Source organism: Schistosoma haematobium, chromosome 2 (assembly GCF_000699445.3).
Source record: "Schistosoma haematobium chromosome 2, whole genome shotgun sequence".
Classification (NCBI taxonomy): Eukaryota; Metazoa; Platyhelminthes; class Trematoda; order Strigeidida; family Schistosomatidae; genus Schistosoma; species Schistosoma haematobium.
The window spans coordinates 22391172-22418166 of record NC_067197.1 but is presented as its reverse complement, the minus strand read 5'-3'; the positions used below and the strand labels follow the sequence as shown (position 1 = coordinate 22418166).

At 35.8% G+C, this 26995-nt stretch overlaps 1 protein-coding gene across 1 annotated transcript; it reads right to left on the bottom strand.

Moving 5' to 3' along the window:
• Positions 1-4520: 4520 nt before the first annotated feature.
• On the bottom strand, positions 4521-26949 carry EXOC8 (Exocyst complex component 8). Its single transcript, XM_051214638.1, has 13 exons — positions 26845-26949; positions 25702-25941; positions 24345-24481; positions 19521-19666; positions 18477-18633; positions 17201-17489; positions 15810-16163; positions 15280-15579; positions 12805-12938; positions 11889-12011; positions 9710-9815; positions 6720-6907; positions 4521-5742 (listed from the first exon to the last, which is right to left on the bottom strand). The coding sequence occupies exons 2-13, from the start codon at positions 25895-25897 to the stop codon at positions 5515-5517; spliced, it is 2358 nt and encodes a 785-aa protein (XP_051067820.1). The 5' UTR covers positions 25898-25941; positions 26845-26949; the 3' UTR covers positions 4521-5514.
• Between the last annotated feature and the right edge of the window lie 46 nt (positions 26950-26995).

Below are 26995 nucleotides of genomic sequence, written 5' to 3'. Positions count from 1 at the left end.
GTACAGCAAGCTAACATTTTTTAAGCTAATTAATATTCATATACAAAAAGCCATGATTATCGAACAAAAATAATTCCAAGAATGTTGGAATAAAGAATTTCTGTTATATACCTAAAACTGACACCCTCTATCCAGTTTAAGACAAGGAACAAGAGAACGTAGAACTATTTATAGTTCATCCATGTCATTTTATGCAATCTCTTGGCTGCTACTATACCAACTCACTCGACTAATTGGTCGTTACATAGATTAGGCCAGTGTTTTCATTCACTAAGCATCAATATATAAGCTAAATCAAGAGTGTGGTTTAAACCTAAGAGAATTTCAGTGTGGTTTAATATCGTAGATTATATACACATAAACTATCTGATTAAAATACCATAATATTATTACGGACATCTTAACAAGCGACACGATTGCGAAAAATGGACTTTTGGTGGTTTGGTCATGTTATAAATATCGTCCAAGTGATTTCCACATTGCGCATTATTTGCAGACGCTGGAAGTGGATGGAAAGAGCAATGAGCTAGTATGTTTATGAAATGACGCCATGATATGGAAAATAACTATGTAGATTTGGAATTTGTCGCTTCATCATGACTTCCTAATTGTGCACCATTATCAAATATCGCTCAGAACAGAGGTAAGTCGCAAAGTTACTGTAGTATGTTATAACAATGAGATGAGCTTCATTGGCGAAAATGATTAGCTCTTGGCTGTACTTCTTACCAAATATTATTTCTATTTATTTCCTAATCATTTGTAGTATAGTTCACACTTATTTATCCTCAATATTATTAATTAATGTGTGAAGCATTCTTGGTTTAGTGACAAACTGTAATAGAATTTATGTGCTTTAAATAAAGCAAATTTTATACACACAAACTATATGATTTTGAATCATGATTCTTTTAATTTGGTAAATGACTTCAGCTTGTATCATACACTAACTGGCTGGTCCATCAACAAACAGATAGAAAATTTACGTAGTTAAAGGTAGTAGTTATACGTGGGAATTTCAAAGATAATTAGGTTTATAAAAAGTGCTATGAAGAAATCCATATTTAAAATGATTAATAAAACGTCTTTTCACAAGCGACTGCAATTAACATTAACCAGTAATAAGTCCTATCATGTAATTTTTACAAGTCAGTAACCTTTCTACAAACATTAACTCCCAAAGTTTTCTTAGCCAAAGAAACTTACACCCTTGCATGTTAATTCTTTGATTATTGTGTAAGATGAAAGCATCACAACAAACATTTGTTTACGCAACACATAATGGAGTTACTTACTTACTTACTTACACCTGTTACTTCTCGTGAAGGAGCACAGGTCGCTCACCAGCATTCTCCATCCAACCCTGTCCTGGGCAATCCTTTCCAGCTCATTCCAGTTGTTATTCATCCTTTTCATATCTGCTTCTATTATCCGACGTAATGTGTTCTTTGGCCTTCCTCTTTTCCGCTTCCCTTCAGGATTCCAAGTTAGAGCTTGCCTCGTGATGCAGTTTGACGATTTGCGTAATGTATGTCCTATCCATTTCCATCGTCTTTTCCTAATTTCCTCTTCAGCTGGAAGTTGGTTTGTTCTCTCTTACAAAAGGCTATTGCTGATGGTATCCGGCCAATGGATGTTGAGTATCTTGCGTAGACAGCTATTTATAAATACTTGTACTTTCTTGATTGTGGTTGTTGTAGTTCTCCAAGTTTCAGCTCCATACAGTAGAATTGCCTTGACGTTCGTATTGAAGATTCTCACTTTGATATTGGTTGAAAGTTGTTTTGAGTTCCATATGTTCTTCAATTGTATGAATGCTGCCCTTGCTTTGCCAATCCTCGCCTTTACGTCTGCATCTGAACCTCCATGTCTATCGACGATGCTTCCCAGATATGTGAAGGATTCTACATCTTCCAGAGTTTCGCCATCAAGGGTGATTGTATTGCTGTTCTCCGTGTTGAATTTGAGGACCTTGGTTTTCCCTTTGTGTATGCTGAGGCCTACTGATGCAGAGACTGCTGCTACATTGGCTGTCTTTATCTGAATCTGTTCACGTGTACGTGATAGGAGGGCTAGGTCATCTGCGAAGTCCAGATCGTCTAATTGGTTCTGAGCTGTCCATTGTATTCCGTGTTTTCCTTCAGATGTCGAGGTCTTCATAATCCAGTCGACCACCAGAAGAAAGAGGAAGGGAGAGAGTAAACAGCCTTGTCTGACTCCGGTCATTACTTGGAATGCATCTGTCAGCTGTCCTCCATGCACTACTTTGCACTGTAGTCCGTCGTATGAGTTCCGGATAATATTGACAATCTTCTCAGGAACTCCGTAGTGTCGAAGAAGTTTCCATAATGTCCTCCTATCTACACTGTCGAATGCCTTTTCATAATCAATGAAGTTGATGTATAGTGACGAGTTCCACTCAACTGATTGTTCGACGATGATCCGTAGTGTTGCAATTTGGTCTGTGCACGACCGATCCTTTCGGAATCCAGCTTGTTGATCTCGAAGTTGGACGTCCACTGCGTCTTTCATCCGGTTCAGCAACACCCTGTTGAAGACTTTCCCTGGTATTGATAGTAGTGTAATGCCTCTGTAGTTTCCACATTTGCTCAGATCTCCTTTCTTTGGAATCTTGATGAGGTGTCCTTCTTTCCAGTCCATTGGCACTTGTTCCTCCTCCCAAATCTTTTTGAATAGAGGGTAAAGCATGCTTGTGGTTACTTCGACGTCTGATTTCAGTGCTTCAGCTGGTATGTTGTCGGGTCCTGCTGCTTTCCCGTTCTTGATTTGTCTGACGGCCATTCTAATTTCTTCCGTCGTTGGTGGGTTGACATCTATAGGAAGATCTGTGTGTGCTGCTTCGATGTTCGGTGGATTCATTGGAGCCGGCCTATTCAGGAGTTCCTCGAAGTATTCTACCCATCTGTTTCGCTGTTGTTGAATTTCAGTGATTGGCTTGCCTTCTTTGTCTTTGACCGGCCTCTCTGGTTTACTGTATTTCCCTGATAGTTTCTTCGTTGTATCGTAGAGCTGTTTCATATTTCCTTCTCTAGCAGCTTTTTCTGCCGTCGTTGCTAATTCTTCCACGTATTTCTTCCTGTCGGCTCTAATGCTCCTCTTCACTTGCTTGTTTGCTTCTATGTATTCAGCTTGTGCTTGGACTTTCTCTGCTCGTGTTCGGCTGTTGTTAATTGCTGTCTTCTTGTTCTTCCTTTCTTTGATCTTGTCCAGTGTTTCTATAGAGATCCATTCCTTATGATGGTGTTTCTTTAGGCCCAGAACCTCTTGACACGTTGAAGTCAATGTTTCTTTGATGCCTTTCCAGTTGTCCTCCATGGTAGTTTCTTCTTCCTTCAGTAGATCTTGAAAGGCTTGGAATCTGTTGTTGAGAGCTATCTTGAATTCATTGAGTTTGTCAGTATCTCGAAGGAAGGCTGTATTGAACCTTTGTATTGCTGTTTGTCCACTTGTCCAGTTCTTTCTTAGCTTCAGTTTTAAATTGGCTACAACTAGGTGGTGATCTGAAGCTACGTCAGCACCTCTCCTGGTTCTCACATCTTCCATTGTCCTTCGGAATTTTTTTGATGCAAATATGGTCTATCTGGTTCTCTGTAGTGTGGTCCGGTGAGATCCATGTAGCCTTGTGTATACGTTTGTGTGGAAATATTGTGCCTCCTATGACTAATTTGTTGAATGCACACAAATTTGCAAATCTTTCTCCATTTTCGTTCCTCTCTCCCAGTCCATGTCGTCCCATAATATCTTCATATCCAGTGTTGTCTATTCCGACTTTGGCATTTAGATCTCCCATCAGAATGGTGAGGTCCTTTCTTGAGCATTTCTCTATGATTGACTGCAGCCGCTCGTAGAATTGATCTTTAATGTCGTCGTTGCTATCATTGGTGGGTGCATAACATTGGATAATATTCATTAAGATCCCCTCCTTCTTTGTTTTGAATGATGCTTTGATGATTCTGGATCCGTGGGATTCCCATCCTACAAGTGCATTTCGTGCTACTTTGGACAGCATTAGAGCAACTCCCTGTGTGTGTGTGGAGCATTTTCCTCTTCGTGACCGGAGTATAGCAGCATCTCTCCCGTAGCTAGCCTTTTCTGTCCAGCTTGGGTCCAGTGGGTTTCGCTGATTCCCAGTACTGCCAAGTTGTATCTCCTCATTTCCGTTGCTATTTGGCTGGTCTTCCCGGTTTCCCACATTGTTCTAACGTTCCATGTACCTATAAAATTTTTTGCTCTGGTTGTTAGAAGGGGCATCGGCCTCGTGGCTTCCGAAGGAATTCGGCTTTCACCATGAAGCGTCATAATTCTTCTAAATGAAGACCTTCTAACTCTCAGGGCAGAGTTAAAATGGTTTGAATTATTTTTTCTGGTAAGCGTTTTTTTAGCGAGTTAGTTTTCTACGGGATGGGGACGCTAACGCCATGCCCAACCCTCCTCCTTTACCCGGGCTTGAGACCGGCAGTAACTCTAGAAGAGCTACAGGCGGAGTTATAATGGAGTTAGTCAGCAATAAAAATCAGAATATCTTTGTTCATGATAATTCATGTTACCATGTACTTTATGGGATTGTTGGAAAAACACTTTGGTCTTGATGATTTGACAATATACGAATAGAGTATCAGTGTTTACTTTTTACGTAAAATGAATCTTGAAGAAGTCACTTCGAAATATTCACTCGAGATTCGTTGAAATTCATGAATTTAATATAAAAACAGGATTATAATTTTTACTAAGCATATCTGTGAAGGCGATGTAGTATCAATGACTAATGGGAAATCTTTGTAAGACCACATTGAAATCGATGAATTGAGTTTAAGAGGAATCGTAATCATCAAGGACTGATTATCTTACAACTTGTATTTCTTTATTCAAGAAGTGTTCCATAACTGTGTTTCACTATGATTAATTTGACAAAATGTTACATATTGATCCCTTACTGTTAATTTTAGATTTCTCATGTGAAGCTGAGTAATACAAACTGGAACCCTGTAGAGATCAGTCGTTTGAAGATTACAAGTAAGCCTTGTCCACAGGCGCCAGGTAGAACGAAACATACGTCAGGCATTTCTTATCAACTTCTTTCAACTAAATAACAACTCTATGTAGTCCACAAAATGCCGAACTACTTGGAGTAGTGGACATATTGCGACTAGATTGATAGAAATCAATTAAAACTGAAAGACCAAACAAATATGACGCTGGTTACTAGTCAGTGGTCAATATAATTCCACCATGCTCCAGGTAGTAATCTAATACGTTCAATCAAAAATACACAGAGCGGTTAAATTGAAAACAATGATTTTAAGTGTTGATCATTATTATCACAATGGAGAAACAAATGTTTATTTCAAATAAATAAAATTGAAAATATCAATAAAACAAGACACAGCTGTCAAACTATTAAAACATACCAAAATAAGAGTTTAATTAAAAAAAGAGAAAATAAAATAGAGGAAAGGAATCCCTTCCATTGCCTTGCTCAACGAGAAAAAAGGTTTATATAACATCATTTCCTTCTTCGTCAACAACAACATTCGATTTTTTCGCCGCCGTCGTCACCACCACTGTTTCTTCCTCTTCTAAACCTTTAATATTTTGAAGTGACGTTTTCAAACTGCAGACCAGTTGTTGGATAGTTGAATTTTCGGAACAATTTAAAATATTAGCAAATTTGGGCACAATGGTCTTGATTAAAAATTCTAAATTGATTATAATGACAGATTGCTAAAATATAAAAACAAAACAAAATGTGTACAAGGAAATTTACGCAAATCATGGAATGAAAATTAACCAAACAAAAGTGATGAACATGTAATTTCATGAACAAAATTGTTATGGTTTTTCCTATAAGGGTCAATGAACAAAATTTTTTCCAACTAACACTGCTCAAGTGATTTTCTAATGCATAAGCGACCCAAACTTCTGTTAACAATGAGACTACTAATTGACATTCGAACTGATTCTTATGTGACTAAACCAGGTATATATATATATATATATCAGTTACACTATTGATATAGTAAGCAATACATGAGTCTGGTAGTTAGGCCATAGTTTTACTCGACTGATAAATGACCTACAAAATCGGAATTCGACAATCCCTTATATTCTATATAAATCCTTAAATCTATCTTTCTACTGTACACCACGAACTGATCTTAGTAAAAAACCCATTGAAAACCAAGAAACAGTGGACAATTGTTTCGGGTATCCATGATCCGATCGGGGATTAAGGACAAGACTATCAAGTTTCGCAACGAGCGCCTAACAGTTAAACAGCTGTGACGGCAGTTAATAGCTTAAATCATTTTGCGGTATCGAACAATCACACTAGGATGAAATAGATATCCAGTGCTTTTCGGTTTGATTATCTAAGAGCAGTTCGTGATGTCAGCTGGAAAATCCAACAATCTCAACAAACTTTCCACCCATCCCATCCAGTAAACTATTTTTCTATTAAATATTCTGTAAACATGTATAGAATTCCTTTATATAAGTACAATTTACTTTGCTAAACAGTCATTATGTCATCTAATATTCGTTTATGAAAAGTTTTTCTATCAATAATTCAGATATTTTAAACAAATACTCACCACGTACATTGTAACAAAATTAAGTTGATCAACCAAATCTTAGCTTTGGTTTAACAAAACAAATAGATCAAGTAAACAAATTAAAATGGAATGTCGTAGATTACTTACTCTAGCCGGATCAGAAATATCAATAGGTGAAACACGTTCAAAACAATCAAGTTCTGAATTTAATGTTTGTACGAAACACGATATTAAAGTTAAATCTAACTCGGAACAATTTAATAGATGGACACTTTGAATAAATTGTCGTAGGGACCGAATAAGGTAATATGTACTCATTGTTAATTTTAAACCATCTGAAAAATAATAATAAAAGGATAGTAAAGTATGATAATACAAATTATGTAGAACCAAATTTAGGATTTGTCGCATTCTTAAAATAACACATTCTTGAATTGCATTGAATCTGTGTGATCAGGCTGTTTACTATGAGAGAAATTGAATTATCTAGTTCGATAACCGACTTATTTGCTTATATTGCTTGTAGGACCAGTGATCCTTTCATAAACCAGTAACGTAACGAGCTTTTCTTGGGCTATGTTACGGTGACTGTAAATAAAAACGGAAAAATCTTAAATGCTTGTTGACCCACAAGTTACCTTCTATCAGAAGAGGAAGATGACAGGGAGAATAATTTTTTATTGTACTCATTACTTACGACTTAAAAACGATAAAAAAATAAACTTCAAATAATTGACTGCATGGCAACATAAATAATTAAACTACCAACCTGCAAAAGCTTTTGTAGACTTAAATAATCAATAGTAGATACTTCGCTGAAAGGTGTACCTCAAAAGTATATAAACCTTGTGAAAGCTCTTTACTTGAACACTACTAATCGAGTCAGAGCTTATGGCGAACTGTCATCTGATTTTGCAACCTCAAGTGGTATCCGTCAAGGCTGTCCACTTTCTCCATTTTTGTCAAACTTTATCATAGTCATACTGATGGAAATATCACTCTCATCGACTGAATTTTCGGACATTGATCTCCTAGCAGGATGTCCGCTTATTGACTTAGAATACGCAAATGACAGTCCAGTTTGGTGAAGAAGGTGATAAGGAGCAGTTTTTTGGTAACACTGAGCAACAATGCCAGGATGTTTGGGATGCGCTTCTCCACCTCTAAATGCAAGTTGTTGCTTCAGGACTGGTCTGCGTCAACACCTTAACTAAGGATAGGGAGTGAAGTAGTTGAACGCGTCGACAACTTCACTTATCTTGGAAGTCTGATCAGCCCTAATAGGTTTGCGTCTGACGAAATCTCAGCACGGACTCGAAAAGCTCGTTTGGCTTTTGACAACTTACGTCACCTTTGGCGAAGGCGAGATATCCACCTATCAAGTAAAAGACGAGTATACTGCGCAGCAGTTCGTTCTGCTCTACTTTACGGCTGCGAAACGTGGCCATTAAGAGTAGAAGACACTCGTAAGCTACTAGTATTTGACCACAGATGCCTTAGAAATATTGCTGGGATCACCGGGTAAATAATAGTGAGGTTAGACGTAGGGAATTAGGGAATGATGGTAAATTAGTTGATGAGGTTGTGAATCTTCATCGACTGAGATGAATGGGCCACGTGTTACGTATGCCTGAACACTGATTACCACGACGCGCAATCCTGATTAGTGTTGGGGACGGTTGGAAGAAAATTAGGGGCAGCCAAACCAAAACGTGGCATCAGTCCTTGAAGTCACTAACTTCTGGTCTGGGCCATGTTGGTAGATGCAGACTACTTGGTTGGGGTCCACGTGACTGTCGCAACCAATGGTTGGAGACTCTTGGTGACATGGCTCAGAATCGGTCACAATGGCGTCGGTGTATACACTCTCTGTCTTCCCTTATACTTTGAGATTAAAATCGCTTCATATCTTTCTTTCTACGAACTAATTTTTTTCTTCTTGTACTATATCCTTATATACAATCTTTCTTTTATATATTACCACCATTAAATTAACTACTATGAATTCGGTGTTCATTTTGCTGTGCTAATGAGGTATGGCAACCTGGACCGATGCATATATGTGCCTGATCCTACGTTATAGCTGACTGAGATACTTCAAAATGCTTGCCAGTATTTATGTTTTCTGTCTCAGTTTTCAGTAGTAAAATTCTTGTATCAAGCTGACTAAGAACTATAACACAAGTATATCGAGAAAGTGTATATAGTCTAGTGAATATGGAGGATTTACAAAATGTCCAAACCATTAAATATTTCAATGTTAACCAACGTGAAAATCGTAGACGTAAGAAAAACTTAAAATATACAAAGACAAGTTTCTAGAAAATGAAAAGTGACGATAAGACTGTGTAATAATGACTGTAAAGATCAATAAATTAATATGTTTAAAAGAGACACAATAATGAAAAAAGTAGTTCAGCATTGACAGCATAAAGAAAAAAAGATATTAACCTCACTAAATGTTATAAATCAAAGTTATTAAGGTAGTGAAGAAGTCTGGTATGGAAGATCCATCTAGAGGAATAGGCAAACCCTGATTCCAAAACACTGGTGCACATGGGCTCCAGGATCCTGAGGAAACAAATGGTGTATGAACCTACTGTTGGTCACTGGCTACCATGGGACTGCATGTCCTAACGTTGCTCCACTGCCTTGTGGATCAGACCTCTAGGTCAAAGCCTCAGGGAGGTATACTTTAAGAAAACCCCCTGCTTTGGTTTAGGCGGGTGGGTAGTGTTTTAGAAGTCACACAAATCAAATGTTTGAGCATTTCTACAATTTTTAAAAATAATTATTACCATTAGCAATATATTTTTTTGATATCCCAATCATTGGAAGATTGTATTTCTGACGTTTCGTGACATAATGTAAATTACTTCTTACATTAAGTCACGAAATGTCAGAAATACAATTTTCTACTCATTGGAATATCGCAATAATACATTTATTGTTAACTTCCTACAAAATGTTCAATTCATTTAAAACTTTAAAGTCCAACCTCAGCATTGATACATATAAATTATTATCATTGTTTCTAGATTGTAAGTACCTGACAAGAATTCATGATATAAATAAGGGGACATAAATTAAGGGACCTTATATATATGAATGAACAACACGTTTAAAATGTAACTTACAATCAGCTGCGGTATATTGGTTGAGGATTCCGAATTCCAATAGATCTGCAATGATTTTATCTTGTTCCCCTTTAGGTAGATTTGATAAAGTTTCCCAAGATTCTTGCTGAGAAAATAAATCAGAAACATACTTACTATATACACTGACAAGTACTTTAACTGTAATCTTCACATGCATATTAAGTGATTACAAAATAGAGAATGAAAAATTTATTTTAAACGTTCAACAGAGAAGTGTATGTATTTGTTTGTAAACAATATCAGAATATACCGTGATGTGGTGTATGGTAGTGTGAACATTTATTTATATTACAATTATCACCAGTTACGGTTGTGTATGAGTAAAATTGAGTCAATCAAAATAGGCAAACAGGAGTGTCAAGTTGCATTTACCAACTCATTCGTTAATATGCGACGGAATTGCTAATGACGCCTCAGTTTCTTGTAAATGACTATTGGAATTTTTCTGTGAACATGATCGCGATAACGTCTTGAAATTCATATCTCCACAGTGACTTTGGCTGTCATTTGATTGATTGTTGTCACGTTTAGTTTGCTACTTTTGTCGTGACATAAGGTCCATTGTTATACAGACAGAATTGTTCAACTTGAAATAAATCGCAAGAGACACTTACTATTAGTTATTCGTCCGCGCATAACTCCGAAGATGAAATCAATACAATTCACATTTTTATCAGTTCCATAGTACAGCAGCCTTTAAATTAAGGTACATTTACATATTAGAGTCCTCGAAGAAATACTACATAAAACTCAGTAAAACTCATTTATTATGTTATTTGAACTGCAATCAGGTGTATAACCAAATGTTACTTATAGGTTTTGTTTCAATTTACAGTGCTCTCAGTTCGTACAGGTCCGTTCAACGGAAAACTGTTTAAACGATTGATCACCAATTGTCCAAAACTGAATGGTATCCATACCTCGGACAGTTAACAAGAACCGATTACTTATAATCCCATAGGGCCATTGAGAGATTGGTATTAATTCATCATACCAACTAGACAAGTTCGAGTGAATAGCCTCAAGTGGATCTTCCGTGTTCATTTCAAAGAGCATAACAAATACCCGTATCTTAAAATGTGATTCCTAACATAAGTCCATTGTTAAATAGGATATAGCCTGTAGATGTTGGAATCATCAGTACTAAATAAACAACTGTCATTTAATGCGACGAGAAATGATACTTTCAAAACAGCGGAAACTATAAAATGGATATTTAAAACGGAGACGGTAATGAAAACAGGACAAAAAACACTGATAAAGATGATTGCTGATTAACAGATGGAAAGTTTAAGCTAAAGAAAATCTGAATTAGTGAGTGACAGCTGACACTTGTAATTAGTCAACTGGAGGATACTCAAAAGATACTTGCTAATCATTGGTCAAACATAGCGTTTTTAGATGTGACGGTACTTGGGGAGTTTTATTTCTCTTTCAAAGAATCATGTCATTGGAAACAAAAGATAAGCGGTAAGGGTATGTTTTGCAAACTTTAGCGTCAGTTTTAATTACTCCCCTCCTATTCAAAGAGAGAGGACAACATGATTGAGTTATTTATAAGAAATATCTTACGACTGTGATATTTCAGTTGATCCAAAAGCACGATTTCATAATTGAAAACTTTTTCTTATCCAAATTAATTACACTCTGAAAAGAGGTGCTTTTAAGTCTGAAATACTAAAGTCAATTTTTCTAGCATGTTAGGATCTTAATAAATATGAATTTTCAGTATTACGGCTTAAATAAGTAAGCTTGATCACCACATCGTGATAGTAGCGGTCAAGTTCACAGTCTAAATGATTCAATAGGATGTAAGATTCTTAATATAACTCTCGTTTGGTGAGTGGCATGTAACAAAGACAAGCTAAAATTAAACACGAGCACTGTATTACGCCTCATGTAAAGTCTGTTCTGCATCTACATAGGAGAACCAGGTTGAGAACGAACCGAAGTATCTTACACAACAACTAACATATTCTCTCGTTTTTTTTACCATAAGTTTGATGACTAAAACCAGTTGTAACTTGACCAGTAATTATGAGATTGATCTTTTTCTTTTACGACATTCAAGAAGCAGCTTAATGTAAGCAAAACTTTATTGACATCAGTTTTCTATTATTAAAATAACAAGTTATGGACTGAAAAATACGATAGTTACTTTTGCACGATTTTCAACAGCTTCACAGAGTAAACGTGACTGTTCATCAGCAGCACGTTTCCATGCACGTGATAAGCTTCGATTGAGAGTAGAAGAAATATCAACACTCAGTAATTCAGTAAGCTAATCAAAGAAAAACAATACATGTCTGTTTTAATTTGCAATAGTAATTTAGGTATAACAGTAGTTCAATATACAATGGTGCATTGAAAAAAAAGAATTATAACGAACTATCATAATTGCCAAGCATATGAAAGACCATTGATTAAATATGATAGAATATTCCTGGGTTCCTTTCTGCATGTATTAATTGTGTGGAAAGCATAAATGATCGATAACAAATATGTACTTATTTTTTTTTACTTTATAAGATAAAAACAATTAATATAACTACGAATATGACTAATTACAAATATCAATACATATTAAGGTCAAACAGATTTTTTATTAGATGTGTAAATGTATACAAAGAAACTGAAAGGCTTTTTAACAAGCGAATTAATAACAATTATTATATCTTAATAAAAATATTCAATAATAATAGTAGAGGTTACAAACCACATCTACTAAGTGCAGGTTCATCTATGCGGATTTCAACCAATAGCTCGGAGCCTCTCCACCTAATTCCGTCTGGATGGCCAAGTAGTATCACTAGGCCTACACAAAAACAATGTGGTTCAAAAGTTAAGCATAAGAAACGGTACTTGGTAAGTGAGTTACATTAAAACCTTGGGTTTGAACCACGCCTTTGTGTGAGTTAATAAGTAATATTACGCAGTTGTCTAAGTCGCACTAGGCGGAGCAATGTTAGAACTTATGACCTCTAGGTTTGAATCCGAATACTCTAACCATCAACCCATCCTTTTAGGCATGAAAAAAATTCAGTCCTCTTAGATAAATTTTACTAATTTCTCACCTTATCAGCATGTGCCTTAATTCGTTGAGCAGCATAAGCCATTGAATAAAATGATACTGCATGACTATCGATCAGTAGAACACGAAGTTGTTGACCGAATTTCTCGGTCTCATCCAATGTCCAACTATAAAATTCTATTTGTTTTTTAAAATAAGCAAAGCTTTTTTAATAAAAATTGGAATGGAAATATTTGAAAATAAATCTTGTTAAACTATTTAAAAGTAAAACGAGTCTTTCGTTTCTTATGATTACGGCATGAAAATTTTCCTACCCAAGATTTGTAAATATTTTAAGTTAGTGAGTAATAAAATAGTCCCATGTATTGGTGACCATAATCGCTTTTGTAAATCACATTTGGTTTTTTTTATCAATTAATTGGCTTTTTGACAAAGTTATCGAGAAATGTTGGATGCCCCGGTAAATCAAGCACAGTTGACTGTCAAAGTTTACCTTAATTGTCGTTTCGAGAATTTTAACCATTGCATTAAATCTGAAATTCAGAGAGAACACACTGAAAACTATCTGGTCGGTTATCAGGGTCGTATTTATTTACCATGTATTATTTTTTGGAAATAGTAAGACACTTGGAGCTTAAGAATAGTAATGTGTGACTCATTCAGTAGCTGCATCAATAAGGCGTTTAGTTGAGAACCATAATAGTTTCTGCGCACAAAACACAAATCATTACACCTCCAGCAACTCAGATGTAAGGAAGAAAGATGTGTTAAACCTTATTTCTTGAGAACCTATAAGACAATCTGAGGAGACAAATTTTACCTGTTTATGCACAACCATTGAAATGTTTCGAAATATGCACCATGAATAAATGCAATCGATTTCACTCAGGATCGTTGTACAAAACTGATAAAAAAAAGATTGTCTAGTAAGCTGATACAATCTAAAACTGTGAGAAAGAAAGTGATAAATGAAGGAGCAAGTACATTTTGGATCGCAGAGGACATGAGGCATATGAACTGAAGACTGCAAACAAAAGTAAATTCATTATGAAAACCAGCTAAAGAGATTAAAAGACCAGCAAGCGAAGAACATGTTCCTTGAATCAGTTCTACGTGCGTTTAACTTGTCAGTGATTAGCAGAGAGCTGTCATTGAGGAGGCTGATCGGTTAAAGAAGAACGTAGCCTTCTTTTCTTATTTCCGAGTGTGGCTGTCTCGCTGAAGAGCCATTACATAGTAGTCGTCTAATCTACAGTGATAACTAACAGTTTCATTCCTGATACAAGACATTAAAAGGTCAATACCTAAAGAATTACAACAATAATATTAAATAACAGAGTTGTTCCACTGAGAAATAATCAATCAATTGGTTTCTGGTTCTGTCTTCTGAAATCAAATCAATCTCAATTAAAAGAACTGTTCTATGAGCGAATAGTCTGTGAAGACACTGTAAGTACTTTAATGATTTTTCAAGACCTGTGTCGTTTGGACAAGAGATACCTCCAATCATGAAATTAACATCTCAAGCCATATCTGTTAATTTAAGTACCAATTTAAAATTATGCAAAAAGACTTTATAAATCTGCTTTATCTTTGATACCTAATTTGAGAGTTTATAATTAACAACAGAGTAAGACGGAATAAAGAAAAATAAGTGAAAATCGATGGCGATAAGTTAGTTGTTTCCAGAAATATACCACCTGACTGCAACAGACAATTAATGGTAACTAGAAAAATCGAAACCAAACATAAAATAACAAAAACCCTAATAATTCCTCCAACAAACTAATTAACATCCACAATGTTGATAAATGATAATTTATCGGATATTTGGATGGTTTTATACAGTGATAACACGAAACCGATGGCGGTAAAAAAATAAAATTTCCAAGTTTACGTTCAACATTTTAAACTGTTTACAATATATGTATACTTGGATCTCATGAAATTAATAATGATATTTTCGTCAATTAATTACCTAAAGCGAGAAATTATCAAGTGGTTGGTAGTAATGATGCAAAACACAATCAAAACTAAAAACGAAAATAAACGTTTCGTAATTACAATTACAATATATTTTAGTAACTATTGGGTACTAATCCCTGATATTGGAATTAAAGACACTCTATTACCCAATTGAAAGTATCATTGTTCTTTTCTTTCTTTTCACACGCACCATACATTTTTATCTCTTCCCATTCTCATCACTATCGTGTGGCGCATATGTAGCTGGTGCCCCCTTGTACCAATATTTATGTGTTCAAATAAATAAACAAACAATAATTATCAAACAAGTAACTACAAAATACATCTAAGCAATAATATATAACTAAAATAAATGAGTTGGAGAACAGTTTCTATTAGATGAAATGAAAGACAATGTTAAATAAGGGAAGCTTATTAACATCATGGGGGAAATTGTAAACTCCATGCGATAAAATGACTGGACAATTCAAGAACATTTTAAAAATAACATACTATAATGTGACTTTAAGCAACGCTTACAATGTAAACTTACTTAAAGAACAGATATTTTCAAATTGTTGCGGTGATATACCATTAGTTTTTGAGGCAAGAATTTCACCCAACGGTTTAACTACACTTTGACACCATTCTACAGCTGTTTCAGCTAAATTTCGATGGAAAGTAAGCGATAATTTATTTAAATAGATTAATTGATTGCCTTCTTGATGTACACCATGTGTTAAAGACTTTGTCATTACTTGTGAACGATAAACTAGAAATAATTCAGCTGCAAGAGATGCTTTACCAAGTAAACCTAATTGAGAAACAGCTGCTTTCACGGATTTAGGAGCGCCTTTAGAGAGGAAATATTTTTTAACAAATAAACGGAAATGAAAAATAAATTTTAAGGAAATAGTGTAATGGAGAAATTAAGAATCAAATCATATGATACCAATTATATTCAAATGACCGATTGTTATCATTAATCTAATGTTAATGACTGAGTAGGTTTAGAATTAACTAAAAATATCAAGCACTAAATAGAAATAACATTAACAAATACAGATTCCAAGCATTACATACCATGTCTACAAGCTGCTGATACTAATTCATATTGCAAAGATTCTGTAAGATTTCGTTCGTTACGTTCAATACGCTTAGATAATTTCTCCCAATCTGTTTTAGATCTATGATCAACAGTATCAGATATTTGACCTGGTGTACTAGAATTAGATGACTGTATATTTGTATCCATAGATGGTTTTGATATATCTCCAGTCAGTATTTGATTTAATGATTCTTTAGCTTTTACAATTAAATTAGTAGCACGTTGAAAATTTCGTTCAGAAATTGCTACATCTAAATCTTCTGGTACATCCCATAACCAATTATGTCGAGATTTATGACTTCCAACTTTTGCCATGGGAGATTTAACAGCTACGTTTTCAATAGAAAGGAAAACAATTTAAGATTTTAATAAGTGCATTTTGAAGAACTAAAACAATAAATAGGTTATTTTAAGAATTCCATCCATATATCCATGAATAAGAAAAATGAAGCTAGATAACAATTGGATATTTAAATGATTGGAGCATAAAGATAGTTACAGACAACTTCATGAAACGTTGATTAATTATAAGAGGAACTTTTATTACAATCCGATAGCAATTAAGCAATAAATATTTGACATCTGTCGCTTCATTCAAGAATGAAGACCTAAACGTTTGAATTATCTAACAGATATTCGGCTTTACAGAAAGTGAATCCGTAAATAATGTTTGAGATTTTCGGACATTAGGTAATTATTAACATGACTAAGTCGTTATCTAATGATCCTAATGGATATTTCTGCCCAATCGTGGCTGATGACACAAGTAACAGCCTTCAGTAACAACTTCGGAAAACTTACTTTGAAATAAATATTAAATGTGAGGTTGCTGAGAGTGAGAGAAACTACTTTCATTATAAAACACTAATACTTAAAAAAGGAGGATGGATATCTACGGATGAAACCAGAGATGAATTGCGCCGAATGAAGCAGATATAGAGAATTTGGTTTCCAGTTTATTATATTACAGAATAATTGATGATGTGTGATTGATAAGCTTCGTGCCACAATGGATACTGCCTGATTTTCAGAAGTTTTCAAATGTTGCTATTTCATACGGAAGACAATGATTGACATGATTCGAATTTTAAAAATGTAGCCCTGGACCGCTAAAACATAATGATGCTAACAAATTATTTGGAAACTTCCTGAGATGTACTGTTATCGTCATGGAATGAATTATGTATTATTTACCCCGAAAGCGCCAAAATAGCAAGATTTTTATACAAGTGCATATGATCGAACAATAGAAATGAAATACGCACAAATGATAGGTGGACGAGTATAAAGACGAATTACATTAACAACAGAAAATGAGTTTTACATTTTAACGAAATATGGCGTGTCATTTACCAAAGAAACTTACTTTCATGGGAATCATCAAAAGGATTTTTTTTAGCAGACAAGTCCAATTTATCGATAGGTGTTAAGAGGTCTACACAATCAGGTAAAGTGGAAGACAAAGCTTTATGACCAGCAACAACAGCTTCAGCAGATACCTTTGGAGGTAACATACTCAACTTCATAGAATTGTGATCCAAAACGTCATAAGAATTTGTAGTAATATGGGAATCGGATTTTAAATTTGATGCAACATACGAATTAGTATTTCGATATTTACGCATCGCTTCATCCAATAATGTTAACCAACGTTTCTAAAATAAAATGAACAAAATAGAGTTACATGGATAAAACAAATAAAAGACACAAGATCAAGTTTCTAACAGAGATACAAAACAAGCAATTATAAACTATATAATTAATGATAATAAGTAACTATCTAGACAGAAATAAATAGGACAAACAGTAACTTATTTTTTCAGGTGGATACGTTACATCAGGGAAACTAACTTGATGTACTAATCATATATATCTTTCAAACAAGTGAAAAATAAGAGGCTTAGTGGGGAGGATGTTTCTGATACGGCTTCCTAAAATTGCTTATTCAAATTTATATGGTGATTTGACGATTTTCTGTCGTTTCAAGAAAATAGCTCGACTAGTTTCTGTAGTTTTATATTGAAGAATATTACAAAACATAATCTCATGGAACTGATGTGTGGAGAAACAGGAATATCGGAGACTGTTTTAAACCATTCGCCGAAATATTTTCTAAGAATTTCAGAGAGATTTGAGTAATAAGCATATTTGAAAACCCTTTCCCCTACCAGTTAGTATCTACAGCCTTAACACGAAAAGTGTGGCTAGATTCAATTGTATAAAGTTGTATTTGACGAACGAATTTCTTTTAAAACATTGACCAAAAGTATGGTCTTCTGAAATGCGTGGATTATTTTAATATAATGAAGTGTTGATCGAATGACAGTCCATACAGTATTTCATATTAAGCACATAATTTATTGTTTGAAGATGAAAACTGGAAACTCGGACAATACTATGAATAAATGTATGTATATATGAAGTTTATGAAAAATCACAAGCTGGAAGATGTGTCCATAAATTGCACAACTCGAAAAATATTGTAGTTTGTCTTAATTTACTTTTAAATCCAAGCACTGTAATTGAGACAATAAGCCAAGTATAACATTGATTACTGTTCAGATGTCAAGGAATGTAGTTTTAATACGTATAAATAAGTTAAAGCGAACCGATTATTTGGCAGATACAATCATTATTAATACCTTGTCACTGGGCGTTTCAGTTTGGAAAAGACGATTAGTAGGAAAAACTATTAATTTAAACGCATTATTTGGAGTTTGAAGGCGATCCATGGGAGGAAAATTAGCCACAGCAAAGTTGTTCAAATCATACGTTGACTGAAGACGATATGGGTACGAGCTGTAAACGGAAGTAAAATTTGTGTTAACATATATATTCTTGACTTCAAGCTTTCCTATTATATAATCTTTCCATGTATTACAGCTAACATCATATATTGAGAGTAAATAAGTTAGGACAAGTAACATGTTTTGATTGTACATTAACCATTGATTAGTAGCCCTCAATAATGCCTACACACTGATTACGCAAAATACATAGGAAGACAAGCAAGTACTGACTACTAGGTATAAATGCAATTCACCCATGTTGTTCATCTATAGCAGATATATTTGTTCTACAATAGGACCTAGCCCAGTGCCTTAATTTAAGGTAAACTCTTGATGTATGAAAATCTGTCTCGATAGTGATGACCAATCTTTTAAATGTATTCCTATTTATTTGATGATCAATTTGCGTTGATTGTCTTAATCACTAAAAAGTTTCGAATTTATCCTCCAAAAATCGAATTGGTTCTACTCAATAAAGTTAAGAACCTCGAAGCATGTTGCTATGACAGAACACAAGTAAGTGTTCACACTAATGAAATGACTGAAGTGGGTAAAATGGAAAATTTTCCTCAAATCCTAGCCGAATATACCCCAGAAGATAAAGCCGCTAGCTAAATGGCAGTTGTTAAGGAATTAAAAATCTTACATAAACATAAAATGCTCAACGAAAATGGTTTGGATTGGTAGGGATGAAAGTGGAACTCATAGAGAGATCAATGGTTGCTCACCATTGTCTATTGTATTACATGTGCCGTTAACCACAATTCAAACAAAGAGGGATATGTGACAATATCAACTGTATACTATGACTATAAATGAAAATGGAAAACTGATCTATCTAATAACTTGAAATAAGTGAATACTCATAGCTGAAGTATTAGTTTTAATAAGACTTACGAACCAGATTGACTGTGATATGCAATAACCAAAGTATCTGTTAATACAAAGACCCGAGCCATGCAAACAAAAGTGAAATCATTCATACTTAATTCGCGCAGATCCCCATCAAATATAACACGACGACTTGAATCCCCGACCAAAACCTGGTTCGAAAATATCAAATATTAACAAAACGAAGATTTTTAATATTACGGATACAAGAAAATGCTTATTTTTAAATAACTATGACCATATTCAAATCTGCTCAAATGCTTTTATATGGTTGATCAATGGATTTAATTCATTCTGTTTTATGATTATTTATACCAGCGGGAAAGTTCTGCTTAATGACTTGGCGTCGCTAGGGTACATAATCTCAAACTAAAAGCGAATACCTATAGATTATCCACATTTATAGACACTAATTCGATCAAAAGGGTTTCAAAACTGTATTTCTAAACCACTGATACGGGTGACACTAGAAATATGAAGGAAAGAATGGAGCATGAACTCACCAAGCCAGTGTTAAGTTAAGAAGTAACGTAAAAGCATGAAATAGGGGTAAAGTATTAAGTGTAAATTGGAATAATTAAGCATCCTTTAAAAATAGGTGAACTTCATAGTAGAAAGTATTATTGAGACCTCCTTTTAGTCTATGATGGTGACTAGTAGCAATCAGTAACATTCATAACTCATCAGCACAAGGTTACCAATTAAAATGGATAAACCAGATTGATCTATAAAAATGAGCGATAACAAACAATTACTTATATCAACTGTGTATTATAGGTGTCGAAACTCCTAACCACAGTTTGTACGGAAGTGGACGTCAAGATTTCCATAATAAATAGAAACATACAGGTAGAATAAATCTGCCTTTCGTAAAACTCATATGAGAAAAACAACAGGTTGCAATCTAGAAGAAAAACCGTGGGGTTTCGTAAATCATACTTGGGAAAATCTTTTAACATTCCTCAACAACCTGAAGGGATAAAGATGGGGTACACTACTGAGATTTTACAACAGTTTATCTTAAAGATAATTCGTAAATAAACTTCAAATGGGGCAGTCTATTCTGTATCGTGCCCAAATACGTAATATAGACTTATTCAATAGGTCGCACAATAGAATGTTGGGTTTAAAACGCAAAATTACATTCCTTTATTCTGTGATTTTTGTTCAAGATACGATATTCTTGTATTGAATTAACATGAAGTATGCTCAGCATGACATGTAGCATATGATTTGTTGTGACTATTATTTATGTGATTCCATCCTAATTAATAATTGAAATAGGTGTACAATCAATACATAAATGAGTGTATTATCGACTAGGGTCGTCGTCGTGTTTTGGGGTTAATAAATCTTCACTTGTACCAGTTTTTGTGTTTTTACTTTAGCGTCATAGGAATTGCAACGGTTCTTCATCTTACAAGTATAAGTGACAAGCGATTCCGACGTAACAATTAGCGACAACCGGACATAACAATTCGTGACGCATCGGCGATGACTGTGCCGAAAGTTAGTGCTAGCCAGAAACAGGTTGTGGTCTGTGCACAGTTGCAGTAGACGGTCCCCGTTATCTGTCCTGCGACCAACAAGTCCCCATCGGCCACCTGAACGACTCTCTTCTGTGCCTAGACGCCCGACCTGAGCATTCAAGTCTCTGGCCATGTTATAACTCTCTCTCTCTCTTACGGTTATGACCCAGCTATTCCTATTGCTTAGTATTCTCGGACACCGATTCACTCGACAAGTCCCCAAATTAAAACACGGTTGAACAGGAAGAGATTATATTCCAAATAACAAGGTTAGATGGAAGTCAGAAGCACAAGGGGGAAAACGTCAGTATATTTATAGTTTTTACATAAGAAGATTCCAGAGTATTCTCCAACTATCGACTAGTGCTGATTGGATAAGAATTAGCCAATCAGCGTGCAGCAAAGCAATCGTGAATTGAGCATGCTTTGATCCGGTCTATGTCCCGCTAACACCTCCCCTTTGAGCAGATTCGTAGGATCTGGTGCTAGGGTCCAACTGCAACCGAGTGACTGGTCTGTGCTTTTGATTAGTCCATCGTCTAGGCAATAGAGAAGTATCACTTTTTTCTTGCACAGAAACTGACGTGTCTGTTACCGGCGTTTTGATTTCGAAGGTGTCTAGCAGAACATCAAGAGGTAATCGATATTGAATCTTGTTGCTGGCTATCGAAGTTGCTTTCAATTGGTGAGCGTGACGTACCCAAACTTCTGAGCCAACTGACACCTCGTAAACCACACTCTCCTTCTTTTTCAAGATCCGACCAGCTGTCCATGTAGGATGTTTCCCACGATAGTCCATAGCACGCACTTTTTGTCCCACCGTGAACAATCGTCTTTGTGCCCCATGATGTCGGTTGCACTGATTCTCCATCGATAGGTTTCGTTGGGGTTCAATAGCTGGCGTAGGACGGATGACATCGAAATGTGTTCGTATTTTTCTTTTCGGTTTTCCTAGTAACCTATCACCTGTCTTCTTTGGAAGTACTGGGGTGTCCAATGATGAACGTGATGCGTTACAGACACTGTTAATTGGTACATCCATTATTCCAAGTTTGTCTAACATATCTAGACCAAGAAGATCAAGGTTCGGCCGTTCTGTTAGGTAACATATTCCTGTACAGTTAGTTCCATTGAAGGAAAATTCACACTGTAATTCACCAACCAGTTTTAGCACACCACCTGATGCGTTTTTAGCCGTTTTCTTAGATGGCTTCATTGGCGGTTTACCCAGCAAGTTATACGTTTCTCTAGACACTAACGTGATATCTGATGCCGTGTCAATTTGAAGACGAGCTGATATGCCGTTTATCTGGATGGTAACATACTTTCTCTGAATGTCATAGTTTGTTTGAAAGGCAGCTACCAAAGAAAGAGATTTGGACTCGGCTGATTTCACATGTCGAGGACGTTTATGCTTCTTCTTAGGCTGAGGCGTACGCTTCGGTGGACAATGACCTTCTTTATGTCCACGTTTGTTGCACGCCTGACATTTATGCTTCTTGAATGGACAGAATCGGGCATAATGCCAATCACCGCATAACCAGCACGCAGTCCTTGGTTTGTTACGAGTTGTTACCGGCTTCTGAACTTTTAACCTAGTAATAGTATTTACACTACCGCAGGTTAAATTAGGATTTACCCGTTCAATCAACTCGTTGTCGTGTCTGATGCTTTGTAGACGCTTACACTCATCTGTCAATGTTCTGAGTGTGACGTTTGGGTCTTGATCCAGTCGAGCTAAGAGTCTCGTCCTGATCTCAGCATCTTGTGGTGACTGAAGAGCTTTGATGAATATTAAGCATTTAAATTGGTCATCAGTCAACGAGCGTAACTTGAAACGTTCACATTCTCTGTTGACAATGTCTGCTAGAACACCATATTCATCAGCTTCGCGTTTCACCAAATTTAGACACCGATATCGAATACTAAACAACGAGGATGACTCGCCGAATATCTCTGACAACTGAAATACCGTCTCCTCGAAACTGAGCTCTCGAGGTAACTTTGGCAATATATGGTCAGCAAAACGTGCATGTTCACTGCTTCCCAACTTACGTACCAACAATCGGGTCTTCCACGCATCGTCTTGGTTACAGAATTCTGTTCTAAATGTATCTTCCCAACGTCTGAACCACGTGAGAAAAGTATTTCCACTTTCAGGATCATAGATGAATTCTGGGATGCTGCTAGCAACTGCATCACAAGACGAACTTGAAATAGCGTGTGAACTCGAGCTGTGGATGTTGAGCTGTTGAGTCAGAGTCTCCAACAACCGCATTTGTGCATCAAGTTGTGCTTGTTGTTGTTGTAGTATTCGGTTAAGCTGGTCATCTGATATGGGCATCTTGAATTTGTTTTCCTTTTTCCCCGTCGCCACTGTTATAAATCGCTTTTCTTACGGTTATGACCCAGCTATTCCTATTGCTTAGTATTCTCGGACACCGATTCACTCGACAAGTCCCCAAATTAAAACACGGTTGAACAGGAAGAGATTATATTCCAAATAACAAGGTTAGATGGAAGTCAGAAGCACAAGGGGGAAAACGTCAGTATATTTATAGTTTTTACATAAGAAGATTCCAGAGTATTCTCCAACTATCGACTAGTGCTGATTGGATAAGAATTAGCCAATCAGCGTGCAGCAAAGCAATCGTGAATTGAGCATGCTTTGATCCGGTCTATGTCCCGCTAACAGGCCAGTACTACAATATCTGTCGAACGCACTTTCTGGAGAACAGATAACTGGTGGTAAAACTCACCGTTGATTGCATCCGGGCTGCAATCTGTCGGGACATAGGCGATGACGAAAAGACATCGCTTCTCACTTTGATGGAACTCTCTAACCTAACAGCACATAACTGACTGTTAATGGGGATCCAATCGACTAGTGCTGCCTCAGCTCTAGCGCTTAGTGCGACACCAACGCCATACCAGGGCATTTTGGGGCTACTGGAAAGAATGGAAAATAACAACCGAGTGACCAGAACAAATATGTAGCTTGTTTTGACCAATAAATACTTAGTAACAAATAAACTGATATGGTAAAAGACCAGTGTATCTAGCTGAACTGATAATTCTATAACCAAAGATTGCATCGAAAAGCACAATCGATAAATTATTTTCAGCTCTAAGGATTATGTTAAGATGAAAATAAAAGTAATGATTTCAAGCGCTTTCATAAACCTTTTTCAAATTGCTTATAAATGCATCATTCAGTGAATAATCCCAAATGCAAGAAAAATATATCTAATATATCAATCTAGATTACACATGTCTAAATTTTGAAAGCAAATAAACTTACAGAAGCTCCCTCTACCAGTTCGGCCAATTGGGTTGCCGAAATTCCAGAATGCTCACTACAGGGTAAGTTTTCAGTTTTTTCATCAACCTGTGATATGGACACAGCACGTTCTGAAGCAGATACATCAGTAATAATGTCTTGAAAACATGAAAAAGCAAACAATTTGATCTAATATTGTCACACGTCTTAGAAATTAGTGAGCAATACATTGCTGTTTGCGAAGCTCACTTAAAATAAGTGATGAGGAAAAAATACTGAAAAGTTAGATTTTACTTTTACTTCGTTAGTAATTAGAATAGGAACCAAGACCTTTTAAGTTTATGATAACAGCATAATCCGGTAATCAATACTTACGGCCCTTATGAGGCCACTATTTAAAATTGATAATCCACCTCAACCATAAAATGGGCAACAATAAATAAGGAACACTAATAAGCTCCCATTACATGACTTGTCGATAAGTGTATTCACAAATAATAATATAGTAGCTCTAAAAACTATTTATCTGAAGATCACGAAATGATGGCTGTGCAGCCACTTGTATTACATAAGAAGCCCATAGAATGAACGATAAAAAGATCTCAGGCCATTGTGGGAATACATAGTTATTAGTAAATACCTATTTCAATGTCAGGAGATACTTTAGTATCGACAAAGATTAATTTTGCCGTATTTTCAACACTTTTCCAACCTCATGGAATCACCATATCCGGTTTAGCAAAAGAAACGTCTTTGAAAAACTCATAAAAACAATGGAAAATCGACACTAATTAATCAATCGACTGATTACAAGAGTTCATTAACATAGGAGTCAATTTATTCATTTGTGAAAATATAAATATACAAATCTGGTGCGGTAATCATTTTAAACAGGTTCTCCACATAACTCATAAGATTCACTAACTGTTCTATGATCAAATGAATGAGTAAACACTAAGTTGATGCTCTTCTTACGAAAGCTACTAAGCTAACTATTGAGATAGTGTACTAGGAAGAAAACGCAAACCATATGGTACTGTCATAAACCAAAATAATTGGGTTGCTTTACTGGTTACGCCCACTGAAGATCATGAGTAGATTAACCGTAAACGATATCACTATCAAAATCATGACCTAGCTCATGATCTAGCCTAATCATGAACTGTAAACATACTAGAACTAAGTTGAGGAGTAACCAAACAAAGATACGTACTTTGTGAGACTAATCGTAAATATACTGCTAATTGAATTGTAGTGGCTACAGATACTGGACGTCTCGGTTGAAAATTCAGTTTACTCTATTAGGATAATAAGCCGCTGAACTATCTAGTGCAATGTACATACAGAAAAACAAGCAACTTAGAGAAGAACATCTTACCGTTAAATAAAGATAGCTCAGTAAGAGTATTCATTACACGTTGCTTCTCAGTAAATTCGTTGTGAATTTGGTGCATTGTATTTTCTAATTGGCTAGCGGCTTTACCAGCCTTAATAAACAGTTTGTAATTTTCAAAAACTGCACGTTTCATCTTGCTGGCAGCTTCAGAGGATATAATGTTAACTTTTTCCAGCATATTGCTAGTAGCCGTATCTCCATTTTTGGATACATTTTTCGCAACTGAAGAATTCAAAAATATTAGAATTGTTAAGCGAACCAAAGTGATATTCTTTTGCTGAAGTTTCTGGAGTTAAAATTTATTTTTCTTAAACATATAAACATAGGTACAGAAAGGCACCAAATAGATATGCGCCACATAAATCATTTGATTTGTGTGAGGGCTAGGATACTGCCCAGGTGTCCAAACCGAAGCAGGTGGTTCTCTTAAGGGGTCACACCCCGAGCCTTTGACCTAAAGGTCTAATTTACAAGGCAGTGGAGCAACGTAAAGAGATGCAGTCCCATGGTTGCCGGTGATCAACGATTGGTTCATATGCCCTTGGATCCTGGAGCCCATGTGCATCATTGGTTTGGAATTAGGGTTTTCCAACCTAGGTAGAATCTCTGTGTCCACAAACCCGGCCAAAGCTCCAGATATTCGCTTTTCGTTTTCTCAATTCCGTAAATAACAGTAATACCGCGAGGAGGCAGTGAGTAGGACTCCCTTGACAGTGGTTGTAGGCACGTGGACGTGAGAGCATTTCGAGAGGACGAGTTGAGTCTCTCCACTCTCGGCCGTACCACGGCATTTAGGGGTTAAAAATTATATAAAATAATTACGAGTTACAAATAATAGAAATGAGGCCATGTGACAGTTAACTGTCAAATGGCAATTGTCTAACTGTATTTACTTTCCACCCAACTATATAACTAAAGTGATTTTATTCACTAGGATTCCGATAGTTCGGAAGGCTCAAAACTCTAGTGAGATGACAATGCATCCAATCATGGTAGGATATACACTACCCAATTTCCCAAATTAACTTGGGAGAGTTTATAAATTTATAAACTCTGGTATTTAAGGGTTAGAACTAACGAGCGAAGCTTGTAAAAATGTAAGACGGAGAATGATGTCTTCCTCACATTTTTCACTGTTAAAAGTTGGTTTTGCAAACACTCTCCGAAGACCCCCAATATCCGATACCTCGAACCCAACTACGTTACGCGCTTGATTTGTCTGCGTTGACATTTGTATATATGAAGGTCAATTGTAATTGAAAGACAGAAGAGGATA

Bases quoted from the DNA above. Each gene is read 5' to 3' on its own strand.
- EXOC8 (XM_051214638.1), bottom strand. From the start codon at position 25,897: ATGCTGGAAAAAGTTAACATTATATCCTCTGAAGCTGCCAGCAAGATG. The intron at 15,580-15,809 runs GTATGTAATGCT...TCCTCTCTAAAG, and splicing joins ATCAGCAGCTTGTAGACATG to GCGCTCCTAAATCCGTGAAA. The intron at 5,743-6,719 runs GTAAGTAATCTA...TTTATATTTTAG, and splicing joins ATATTTCTGATCCGGCTAGA to CAATCTGTCATTATAATCAA.